The sequence below is a fragment of the Rhincodon typus genome, chromosome 12, assembly GCF_021869965.1.
Source record: "Rhincodon typus isolate 14 chromosome 12, sRhiTyp1.1, whole genome shotgun sequence".
Lineage (NCBI taxonomy): Eukaryota > Metazoa > Chordata > Chondrichthyes > Orectolobiformes > Rhincodontidae > Rhincodon > Rhincodon typus.
This window is the reverse complement of record NC_063343.1, coordinates 34,042,389-34,055,586: the sequence shown is the minus strand read 5'-3', so window position 1 is coordinate 34,055,586 and position 13,198 is coordinate 34,042,389. Positions and strand designations below refer to the sequence as shown.

The 13,198-nt window shown below is 38.3% G+C and overlaps 2 protein-coding genes across 2 annotated transcripts in view; one reads left to right on the top strand and one right to left on the bottom strand.

Moving 5' to 3' along the window:
• Nucleotides 1–13,198, bottom strand: part of LOC125484578 (formin-like protein 3) — a 49,358-nt gene that overhangs the window by 24,723 nt on the left and 11,437 nt on the right. The gene's annotated exons all lie outside the window — the stretch shown is intronic.
• On the top strand, nt 1,376–4,104 carry si:ch211-39i2.2 (DNA damage-inducible transcript 4-like protein-like). The gene is made up of 2 exons (XM_048603567.1): nt 1,376–1,706; nt 2,819–4,104. The coding sequence occupies exons 1-2, from the start codon at nt 1,484–1,486 to the stop codon at nt 3,304–3,306; spliced, it is 711 nt and encodes a 236-aa protein (XP_048459524.1). The 5' UTR covers nt 1,376–1,483; the 3' UTR covers nt 3,307–4,104.

The window sequence follows — 13,198 nt, the reverse complement described above, 5'->3', positions numbered from 1 at the left end:
GGAAATGTTTCCAGCACAGTCAAGGCATATTGTTATCTTTTTCAAAACTTTTTTCTTTCAAATCTGGTGAATCTTAATTTTTAGAACAAATAGTTTCTGAAGAATAAATTATATCAATTGTGCCCATCATTTTGTCACACTTAAGAGTTAAATAGGTGTACAGCACAGAAACAGACCGTTTGGTCCAACTCGTCCATGCCGACCAGATATCCTAAATTAATTCAGTCCCATTTACTAGCATTTGGCCCATATTCCTCTAAACCCTTCCTATTCATGTACTCATTCAGATGCTTTTTAAGTATTGTAATTGTACCAGTCTCCACCACTTTTTTTGACAGTTCATTCCATACATTCCATACATTCTACCTTCTGTGTCAAAAAAGTATTCCCTCAGGTCCCTTTTAAATCTTTCCCCTCTCACCTTAAACCTATGCCCTCTAGTTTTCAACTCACCTATCCTGGGGAAAAGACCTTGACTATTCACCCTGTCCATGCCCCTCATGATTTTATAAACTTCTATCAGGCGACCCCTCAGCCTCCAATGGTCCAGGGAAAATAGCCCCAGCCTATTCAGACTCTCCCTATTGCTCAAACCCTCCAACCTGGCAACATCCTTGTAAATCTTCTCTGAACCCTTTCAAATTTCATCCCCTCCCAGGTCAGTTCCATTCCACTTTTGCTATCCCTGAACGTCCGATCAACTCCATTCTTCATGAAACAATCTCTGTGGCCAAAGCAATTCTCCACTTTTTTCTGCACCCATGGTAGCCTCTATACATATGCGCGCCCCTCCCCCCGCTCCTTCAACCATCACCACTGCCAGCTGCACAGGTATTACAAATTTCAGATCTCCTCCACATGGTCCATGCGCCATTGCATATGCATATGCTATATACTTTCCACAAATATACCCACCAACAGACATGTCCCTTAACCTCACCAGAAAGTCAGAAACTGAATATTGTTATTAAACTATGTTAACGTCACAATCGATTTATAAACTATTTTTGGATCTGTTAAAAAACTAATCGATATATGTAATAAGAAAAATAGTGGACAGTTGAACATAAAAAAAAATCCCAAAGAAAAGTACAGAACAGACTGCTTCAATACAAAATAGTACTAAAATAAAACCTTAGCTGATTGGTTTAAAGCAGGGAAAAGAGTTGCCAGGTTCTAGCAATCAGCTAGTCTTGCAGTCAGTGAGAAGTCCCAGAGGCTTCTCCTCTGTATCTCGGACTCATCGCGGCACGTAGTAACAATTCTCTTATTGGTTGAACAATGTATCAATTCTGACAGGACAGCCAATGAGTGCGATGGGTGGGGCATCTTCTCGCTTGACATCAAATCATGTGCCTCTCAACAGCTGATGCAACGTTCGAGTAGAAAGCGGTGGCTGCTGCCAGCTGCGATCTGTATTCGGTACCGCTAACGAGAGGGGTAAGAACTGGCTGGACACAGTGGGACACATCACTCAGCAGTGATGGTGATGATGTACGTTCAGAGATTTGGGGGCACAAATGTTTACAGTAAAAGGACAAGTCCTACAGGCGATGAAGGGGATAGTGTAGTCCAGTTGATGAAGAAACTCCTTCACCATAGCTTCGCAGGCGAAGCGGTAACAAGTTCAAAAAAGATAAAACATGATGAAATCCCTTTTGAGAGACATTATAACACAGATGACGAAAGCCTTATTCCTGGATCAGGTGAGCTGATGGGGTCGCTCGGTCGCTTTGTTCTTGTTGGGGCTTATTGCAACAAGTCGATACTAAGTGACTAAAGCCATGACATTTTCAGCAGCTCAGGATTCTTTTATAAATGTTCTCAATTCATCAACTTTTCCTAAATCGGTCCAAATTAACAATTAGCATATCCTATTAGATGAACTGCTGCAATCTTAAAACTGAATTATGGGAATCTTTTATTCTGACCAAACCCTGACGTGTTTCCTTTTAAATGAGGTTTGTTTTTTCTGTCAAACCTACTGTGAAGTAACGTGCGTTTTTTTTTACATTTTTTCTGTAAAATATCTTCCATCTGAATTCTGATTCAAACTAATCAGTTACATCACCGCTATTCTAGAATCGAGAATTCAGAATAAAGGTATAGCGATTGCACAATAATAAATATTAACCGCTTGCCTCTCTCAAGCATTGAACATAACCATTCTAAATGCTGTAAAACTGAATTGCTATATCAAAGTTCCAGTTTGACAGATAGCAATTAATGCTCCATTTTAATAGTTTCGACGAGCAACATAAAGATTTCTGTGGAGTTGTTAAATGGATAGTCCATAGCAGAAACTACAAACTTGAAATTAAATATGGTAATGCCCTATTAAATCATATTTACAGGAATATTGTTAAATACTGCAATAGCACTACCAATAAGTGCACTGTGCAGCAATTTAAACTTTAAATAAAACCTTTGCTTAGCAAGAGGAAAATGTTCTGAATTGTGGCATTGCTTTATTTTTTAGGAAGTATAATAGAAGCACTCTTGTATATGGAGATGATGTGGAGTAATAATTGCTTTAAAATGACAACTACAAGCGAATCAGACTTTTGGCTCTTAGGATATTCTTTGAAAATCATTCGAATGTCTTCATTTTTGGAAGATAATACTAATATTGAAGGTGATACCACAATTCTTTACTGGTTTTTTGGGAATAGGATGTGAACTTTAGAAGACTGAAATCAATATTTGACTTCAACAGACATTTGGATAAGATCTACTTCTAACTGTACCTCTGTAGATATACATTACCTAAAAAAATATATTTCAAAGATCTTCACATATAAATACTTTTGCTTTTCAGATGCCTATTTCTTGAATCAATCTGGCAATGACTTTATTTTTCTGGAGGAATTCTTAGAAGAAAGGACATGCCATTATCTTGCTAAACAGATAGAGCACTGCTTGTCTACTTCAAAGAAATCTCAGCTTCACTGCCAAGAGCTCTTGATCCCCCAGTACATGAGTAGGAGAATAGCCCGAGATGTACTTCGAATGGCTGCCAATGAGCCCTGTGGACTGCGTGGTGCAGTGATCTATGTCAATCTGGAGCATGAGAACACAAGTAAGAAGCTGGGCAAAATTGTGTATGACAGCAGTGTCATTCCTACCTTCGAACTGACTCTAGTTTTTAAACAAGATAACAACAGCTGGCCGAGTCTGAGTGATTTCTTTGCTATAGGGGCCTGTTTCACGCATGCGTCAAGAAGGGTGCTGAAACTTAGTCCAGGCTTCAGATTAGTCAAAAGAAAATTATATTCTTCTGTGGGACTAATTGTTGAAGAATGTTGATTTTTGAATGCCAAACTTGCTTTTTAAGGGCAATTTTTCTGCTATTTTCTGACTAGTGATCTATTAAGACTTAATAGGTGCTACTAAGCCAGCAATGGAAGTATTTCTCTAAATACAACTTTGTTAATAACTTGAACTTCACTAATTATTTTGGATTCAGAATATTGTGTGTGTGTATATATAAGGCCTACTTTAGCATCCAATACGTTAAGTCGGTAGTGCAGTAGGCAAAGGGTACACAATGGACACTTTCTCACAGTTTTCCCATTGTCCTTTTTTTATTTTACTGGTACCACTGTTAGAAGTAGACATTTTGATTATGGATGAGGACAATTAAAAGCAAGTGGTGATGGTACAGTGAGGAAAGTGCATAGGGGGTGGTGGTCTGAGGGAAAGGAAATGAAGGCATGAAATGCGTATGTGTAAATTTTTCAGAAGAAGGTGAAGATAGTAACAAATTTAGGCATCAGATACTCTACGTTTAACATGTTTAGCTGCAAGTGGTACTAGATTAAAACTGAGTTTAAAAGTTGATATTTTTTACTGATGTTCAGTATTGTTAAATGTTTGCATATTTTGCACTGTGTTGCACTGATCAGTTGAACCATTTTATATTTGTATGGGCATGCTGGACTTGCTCTAACATAGTATCTTGCATTTATATGGACAGTGCAAGCTTCCTGTAGTGGATGCAGAACAGTCAATTGCTACCTTCATCTACTGCAGTGCTATGATGTCGGTTTTTGTTGAAGTGTTAGAGATCACCAGTGTTGCAAATAAACATTTTTGTAAAATAAACACTTTTGCCTTTGGTTTCACATTACTTTGAATAATTTGTAATCTTTTTTCATTTTTTGTTGTTTAAACAAAACCTCCCAACCAATTTTATACCACAAAGACAACTGACCATGGCAAAAACTGCTGCTCATCCACACCATAATGAGTTACAACAACGTTGCAAATGAATTTGGTAATTGTGGGGAAGTAAATATCAACTCAAATCTTCATTGTATATACATTTCTTGTAGTTATTGCTGAAAACATTACAATGGAAGTTAAAATTATTGTACAAAACATCAGAATAGGTAGAATGATGAGAAATGATATGACAGTGCAGAGTGAGGCATGGAAAGAAATGGACTATGTGATTGAAAAACAATAGCTAGCAGAAGTATAATCAACTGGTTAGGTTTAGTAACAAAGCTTTGAAAGCATTACAAAAATAAAACCAACAAACCAAGTGATTTGTAAATATAAACTGACAAGGGTTGCAAAGAATGAGAAGGAAAAGCTAGCTTAAAATAAAATTCACATAATGGGGCAATGTACATTAATATGGGGTGGGTTTAATAGTCACAGTGGGGGGTGGTCTCCTGACTGGAGTTGGATGATTGCAACCTAGCTTTAATTCACATTTGGAACTCCTGGAAATGGTTGAGGTACCATTGCCAGTACTACCATAAGCCACAGCTTCGTCTATGGAGTATTGGAACCCAGAGATCAAGGAGTAAACTAATTGCGGCCAGGCAGGCACATCCTACAGAGATAAGTCAGTTAAAAGGGCACATGTTTTCTCCAAGATACTACTCTTTCATGCCTGAGTTGAAAGAAACCCCTCCTCCTGCCATTAGGGGGATCTTGTAGCTTGCTTGAGAGGAAAGAGTCCCCTTTCCCACCCCTGATGCAGGTAAGTTCCAGCAGTGATAGGCTGGAGCTCTGAAATGGTGTATTTAAAGACCATTTAAGGACCTCAGCTGATCACCAGATAAGACCATCCTTGATACTTTCTGAGATAATTCAGGAAAGGCAATGGATTCTCTATCCTCTGTCTTTAACCGTTTTGTATCCCACCTGTGCCTAGCCTCTTTGGGGGGGTGGGGGGGGTGGCTAGAAACAATAAATTCTGCCTACTGTTTCTCTCTTCACAGATGTTGCCAGAATTATGGTGTATTTCCACTTTTATTTCTGATTTCCTAGAGTTGTAGTATTTGCTTTCCATAAAACTGTTCAAATATGCCAGGAAAAAAAGCTTTTAAAATGGATTTATCCAACTCCAACTCCATGTCAATGGGAATGTTGTCTGAATAAAGGCAAATTCATGAAGTAAGTTATCTGATTACCCTCATGAAATTTTCTTGGGACTTTTAAATTACCATATAGATGTAAGTCAGGGTCTTGTGGCACAATGGTAGTGCTCTCACCTCTGAGCACAAAGGCTTGGGTTCAAGTTTCATCTACTTAGAGTTATCATAATACAGCTGAATGGGTTGATGTTAAATAACTAAGTGTAAATTGGGGTCTTGTCACACAGTTGTAGTATCTGGGTTTAAGTCCCACCTGGCCAGACATATAACAGGTCCAAATGATTGATTTAAAAATCACCATAAACCTAAGTTGATAGTGTTAAGGAATATTAGAATTGAGTAAATGTATCAAAAGTAAATGTACACATTTAAAGTAAAAGAGGGGAGACAGGATGCTGAAGTTCAAGGTTGGCAAGTCTCCTGGCTCCGATAGCTTTCATCCTTGGGTCCCCAGACAAAAAGCTCAAACAATGGTAAGTTCTTGTGCAGATATTGTTCAGAGTGCACTAGACACACTAAACCTTAGAGATTGGGAAAAGCAGATGTGATTCATATCTTCAAAAAAAAAACAGGGATAAACAATCAATGGACCTGCAAACTGCTGAGAGTGCTCAGAAAAAAAGAAGTAATAGAATTGAACTCCTTGAGGGCATTAGCCAAATCTTAAACAACTGTTTTAAAACTGAATGGAGCTGAATATTGTTCAATCACTAGTAAACTTCCCCATTTCTGACTTTGTATGCAGTCAAGGCCACTGATGAAGCAGCTTTTTTTTTTAAAAGAAAAAGCTTAAGATATAGCCCTGAGATAAGTTATCCTTGGGCTTAGATGACTATCCTTCAACAATCGTGTCCTTTGAGATAGAGATGACTTCAGATAATAGTGAGTTTACTATGATTCCCAGTGAATTCAATTTGATCAAAGATTGCAATGATGTCAAAGTAGCCATTCTCACCTCCCCTTGGCTGAAACTGAAGATAGAAATGTAAAGTAATAACATTCTTTCAGAGGAATGTTGATGTGGGGTACTAAATGTGCTTTTTCCAAACATATATCACTCCCACTTGCTTCACTACCATGAACAAGTACAGCCGTTTCATACTTAATTGAAAATATAGTTTGTTTACAGGCATTTTCAAATTTAAGGTTACTGGGATTGATTCTCAATGACCTTGTGCTTTAATTATATTAGCACAAATGCAGAAAACATAAAAGCAAAGAAGGTGGTCATCCCTATTTAATACCAGTTCCTTTTAACTGGGAATGCATTTTTTCCAATTTATGCTCCTTGAAGACATCTTGGGCTGTTTATTATATTAAAGGCACTATATAAATGCAGAGTCAATGCATGTGGAGCTGGAAAAGCATAGCAGGTCAGACAGCATCCAAGGAGCAGGAAAGTCAACATTTCAGGCTGAAACACTGTCAGGATTGCAAATAGTTGTTTATGCTACTAAATTGAGGCTGATGCAAATTTGAATATTTTGAATAATTTGATATAAAGAGGACTCATGATCATGTCCTGGCTAAATTAAACTTGTTGGTTGTTTTCTTAACCATAAACTATCCAGAGCGCTTTTCATTATATCTAAGTAGGCACTTCCTCTATGATGGTCCTTTAGCTTAAAACTGGTGAGCCTTACATCAACCATTACTGGAGTTACCATTCCTTTAAAATACTTTAACTGTCCAAACTGTAGAAACTATTACTTCTGCAATGCAAATACAATTCTACTTATGTTATCCAAATCATTTTTGGTTAAACTTAATCAAAAAAATTGTTAATATATTGACAAACTTTTACTATTAGAATCTATCCTTTTGTTGTGTTTTCATTGGGTGGAATCTTGTACGCTTCCCTGTGGTGAGTTTGGTGGTTGGGTGGGATCCCTTTATCAGTTGGCAGGGTGCCAGGTTTCTGGCCTTCATCTGAACCTAGTCCACAGTAGGATGGCCCATGGATACCTTCTTGATCCATTGTCAATTGAGGCCCTTAAGTGGGAAATTAATACACACTTAGAAATCTTATCCCATCACTGGTGGTATCAACTTAATGCCAGATGGAAACACAACAATTAAATTTGTGGGGGTGGTCCAAGTCCCAGAAGTTCTTGGTCAAGGGAAAGCCTGCTCCTGTTCTAAGTGCCTGAATGGGATATGATACAGCAGGCCTCCTGAAAAGAGATACTAAGACCCCTATTGCCTCCCCAAGATTTGGTCAGTGACACTATTTTGACAATTTATAATTTATTTTCAAATCAGAATTTTAAAAAAAGTAATTTTAATAATGTTTGCTGTGGGAACTCAAAAGGCCAATAACAAAAATGTACATACATCACTCTAGGAATTGCCTAGGGAACAAAACCAACCCATTAAGGTAAAGGCAAGGAACTATGGATGATGGAAATCTGGAACATAAACAAAGTGCTGGAGAAACTCAGTAAGTCTGCAGCATCTGTAGAGACAGAAGCAAAGTCCAGTGACACTTCATCAGAAGTGGGGCAGGGTGGCATGGTGGCTCAGTGCTTAGCACTGCTGCCTCACAGCGCCAGGGACCCGGGTTCAATTCCACCCTTGGGCAATTGTCTGTGTGCAGTTTGCACATTTTCCCCATGTCTGCGTGAGTTTCCTCTGGGTACTCCAGTTTCCTCCCACAATCCAAAGATGTGCAGGCTACGTGGACTGGCCATGCTAAATTGCCCATAGTGTACAGGGATGTGTAGATTAGGAGGATGGTCTGAGTGGGATGCTCTGAGTCTCAGTGTGGACTTGTTGGGCTGAAGGGCCCACACTGTAGGGATCCTATGAACTAATTGATGAACTAACTTAAATCCACTTTTCTCTCTATCGATGCTGCCAAACCTGCTTGAGTTTCTCCAGGACTTTGTGTTTAAACCCGAGGGAGTTGACAACATATTTTGCCATCAAATAGATACTTTGGGTTTTAAGGTCTCTTCTCTGGGCTTTTGAAAGTGTGTCACTAACTTTAAAGCCAAGGCATTTTCTCTTATAAAATGCAACAAGGGTGAAATAAAACCCCTTTAGAAATGTTCCTTAAATTTTGTTACATAATTTATCTTAGTATAAACATGTAAATATCTTTACAAGATGAACACTTTTCTTTTAAATCTCAATGAAGCTGAGTATAATATTTTCAAGCTATTTTCAAACTTTTAGAGTTTAGAAAATAATTTTGAAGTCAGGCATTTTTATTTGTTTCTGAAGAGACATTTTGAAATCTTTTACCAATACTGTCATACTTTGTAATAAAGCTACTTTCATAAAAAGTGAATTTCAGAAAGTGAATCACAAATCATCAAATGATCAATTAGTCACAATTATATAATTAAAAATTATAATTCATAAACTGTTCTGCAAATATTAACAAATATATTCAAACACTGGACATTATAAACATGACTTTTATTTCGTGATTTTATGATTCATGCTGTTGCTTTATGATTATAATGCCATCTTCAGCAAAGCCATTGATCCAGCACAAAAAAGTGCCGTGTTTTTACCTTCCCACATATTGAACAAACCATGGCTAAAATAATCCTCAAAGGAATGACTGTTTAGAGGCCATCTTGCTGATTGGTCCAATGAAAACTCATCAGATCTCATGGGTCTGACAGGCATTACAATACTGAACAAAGCTGAAAGCAGGATAAATCTTCATCTAATCTGTATTCAGCTTCTCTTTTCACAGACTGGAAAATATGTAGTAAACAATCCCACAAGCCACTAGGGTGCAACCAGCTGATAGGGCTGATGAGCTGTTTCGGAGAAATATAGTCCATGTGCCTCTGAAGTATTTTTGCATCGGCTTAACTTTACAGGACAAGCGACAGACATAAATATGATGCATTCACCATTTGTCTGAAAGCAGTCTTTTGCTTTGGTTAATTGCCTAACTGTTCGAATAACAGCTTCTGTAAGTAAAGAGTTGCGAATTAAATTCTGTATTGTTTTTCTTGGCACATACAAATTTGCAGCGTACAGATCTAACATTTACCTACAATCACATGATTATTCACAGATTAACCACATGGGATAACTATTAATAAAAAAAATTAGATGTACAGTCACCACAACCTTCATAATAACAAAAATCCCATAAGAGCAAAGAAGCTCAGTGTCAACAGGAATCTGATCAATTGACAATTCCCCATTCTTGTAGCTTAATAGTTGCCCAATTTCTACTTTATACACATGAAAGCTGCAATTTCTATTCTAAACATTGCCAAATTATTAAAGTGTATGAGAGGCGTAAATTCATTTGTGTGATGCATAGACCAGACTAAAAATCATGAATTTCCTAAAGTAGATGTATGTCCACTTATTAATTTGTAAAATTCAGCACTGTTGAATGTTTCAACGGACATATCCAAAACAATGTGAAAGTCAGACAAAGTAGAGAGTTTCAACATGGCAATGTATTATCACTACAAAGCAATGACAATTTCCAATGTACTAATTTAGTGTGCACGTATTGCACTTAGTTACATACCTTTATAATTGCTGTTTGTGGGGAGTTTGTGCAACTTGTGCAAATTAGCCAACAGTAACTGCTAGAACAGTGACCACTCACAAAAAGAAACTTAATAAAGCACTCTGGGGTAGCCTGTGAATGTGAAACAAAGTTCCATGATAATTGAGTTTGTACTTTATCAAATAAATATGTTCCTTAGACAGAAAGATTGCCTGGCAGTGATTACGAGAAATTTATAATATCTTAAAATATGACAAAATTGTTAAGGGTGTTGTTAACCATAATCTAAATATGACCAGAAAATAGTTTATCTCTGGTAATGTTTACAAGAACCCATTTGAAGGAGGATGAGCATCATTAAAAATCAAATCCTTCATCAGTTGACATGGAGAGATTTTATTCCATTTGTAAATGCACAAAATAATCACCAGGGTACAATTATGTTTAACTCTTTTATTAAAAATTATCTTTACATTGCAACTTTGTAGGTTTGTACTCAGGTGGAGCAGGTCCACTCAGTTACAAATAACGATGTGCTGAATTTTCTCAAACGATTTCTTAGTTGATAATATTACATATTAGAATGTGCAATCATAAAGAAAGTGGCAGTGAAAGACGGATGATTGAAATCTGTTGATACACAAATTTAGTTTTCTTTTGAAAATATGTGAAGGAATGTCAACTTTTCTAACCAATGTTGCTACAATTGCCTTATTGACATATTTGGTTAGAGCTAATAGTAGTTTAAGGCAGTTGTTTTAAAAAAAAATTATTATAGATGCTATTTTAACATGACATTTTTGAACCTTCGTCTCTTGTTGCCATTCTCCTTCACATAAATCTAGTGCAATAGATTGATCAGTGGTTGCACTTCAAAGCAAAATTGGAAATTCATAACTATCATTCCATGAAGAACGGAAATGGGCAACAGATAACTACAACACTATCAAGTTACTATCAATTGTGGAGAAGTAACTGAAACTTGTTAGCAGGGAAAAAGAGCTTAATGGGCGGTGGGAGTGGTATTTGGGCTAGGAGGGCGGCAAAAAGGGTGCAGATGAAGTCGAAAATGGGCTGCTGGCAGTTGTAAGTTGAGCACAGTTATTGTGGTTATTTTGAGGTAACAGGAGGGGAAGAAGAAAAGATCAGACATTATGACGTGGCGGGGCCAGTAGGGAAATTTGATTCAGTAAAATAAACAGGGAAGTTCGACTATCCTGACATTATGGGGAAGAGAGAAGCCTCCTTTAACTGTCAAATTTCTTAATCCATTGAAACATTCAACAGTGCTGAATTTTACAAATTGGCCTTCAAACATTAATTTGGTATTCTGCATTTCCAGAATAGAGCACTTGGACGTCATAATATTTGGTGCTGTAAAAAAAAAAGGCAGAGAGCACGTGAATGGTATGTTAGGGAGGTCTTCCCCTGATTTAAATCTTAAATTCTTAGGTCCTTTTCCACTTATATTGTGGGTTAGTATCTAGGCCACAGTGAGTGAGCACTTGGACAAGTATCACCCAATCAAAAAAGAAGAATTAAGTCATTTCTGAAGAGAAAACCATTACAAGCATGTATTACATTCCAGAACACAATATGTCAATATGGGCCCAATAACCTTCAGAAACAGACCATATAAAGTGAACAGACTAAATTGAAAGATGAACCAAAATGTTTAGTCAGATTGTTACATCATTATTTCCTAGAGCATTTTAAGCTTGAAAACTTGAACTGCTGAATGTTTCCAGCATTTCCTGCTTTTAGTTCTTCACAGAATCATAGAGGGCAAGAGGTCATTCAACCCATCATGTCAGCATCAGCTCTCTGACCAATTTAACTTAATGCCAAACACTTGTCTTTTCCCCATAACCTTGCACATTGGATATTGAAACAGAAGCAATGCTTTATTGAATGCCTCAACTGAACCTGACTCCAGTACACTTCCAGGCATTGCATTCCAAACCAAAACCGCACACTGTGAGACAAAGCCTTTTTTTATCCTCAATCGCACAATATTTCAAATCTATGCCCTCTAGTTCTCAAACTGTGTCGGAGCAAGAACAGTTTCTTCCTACCTACTCTGTCCAGACTCCTTGTGATTTTGAGAAGTTCCATCTAATCTCCCAACAGCCGTCTCCTCTTCAAACTGTATGGTCCCAAAATCTCCAGTCTATCCTCACAACCAAAGTTTATCATCCCTTGAAACATTCTTGTAAACTTCTGCACTCTTTAAAATGCATTCACATCCTGCCTCTAGACTGACACACAGAACTGGACTCTATGGCTTAAGTCTAACCAGTATCCTAATTAGGCTCAGCATTGCCTCCCTGCTGTTGTACTCTGTCCCTAATTATGAAGCCTAGAATACTGTGGGAATTTTTTTTTTAAAACAGCTCTGATGACCTATCCTGTCACATTCAATGATCTGTGTACTCATACACTCAGCTTTCTCTACTCTTGCAAAATTTGTGGAATGGTACACCTTACACTGTCTATCTGTGTTCTCTGTATCAAAGAGTATCACTTTACATTTCTCCACAATGAACATTACCTACCACCTATTCACACACTCTACCAACTTGTCAATGTGTTTTAGAAATTTTCTACTGTCTGCCTCAGTTTAAATATTTTTGCAAATGTTCTGTTGTCTCTAAACTTAAGTTATCCTCAGTTCGCCAAGATCTAGGTCATTTATATGCATCAGGAAAAGCAACACTGACGAAAGGAGATAGTAGGAACTGCAGATGCTGGAGAATCCGAGACAACAAGGTGCAGGGCTGGATGAACACAGCAGGCCAAGCAGCATCATAGGAGCAGAGGGGCTGACGTTTCGGGCCTAGACCCTTCATCAGAAAAGGGGGAGGGGAAGGGGGTTCTGAAATAAATAGGGAGAGTGTGGGAGGCGGATAGAAGATGGATAGAGGAGAGGATAGGTGGAGAGGAAACAAACAGGTCGAAGAGGCGGGGATGGGGCCAGTAAAGGTGAGTGTAGGTGGGGAGTTAGGGAGGGGATAGGTCAGTCCAGGGAGGACGGACAGGTCAAGGGGGCGGGATGAGGTTAGTCGGTAGGAGATGGGGGTGCGGCTTGAGGTGGGAGGAGGGGATAGGTGGGGGGAAGAACAGGTTAGGGAGGCGGGGACGAGCTGGACTGGTTTTGGGATGCGGTAGGGGGAGGGGAGATTTTGAAGCTTGTGAAATCCACATTGATACCATTGGGCTGCAGGGTTCCCAAGCGGAATATGAGTTGCTGTTCCTGCAACCTTCGGGTGGCATCGTTGTGGCACTGCAGGAGGCCCAGGATGGACATGTCGTCTGA

What these genes read in the sequence shown, in the direction of transcription:
- si:ch211-39i2.2 (XM_048603567.1), top strand. Translation starts at nt 1,484, where the DNA reads ATGGTGATGATGTACGTTCAGAGATTTGGGGGCACAAATGTTTACAGT. An exon ending in AAGCCTTATTCCTGGATCAG is followed by an intron (nt 1,707 to 2,818) that starts GTGAGCTGATGG and finishes TTTGCTTTTCAG; the next exon opens with ATGCCTATTTCTTGAATCAA.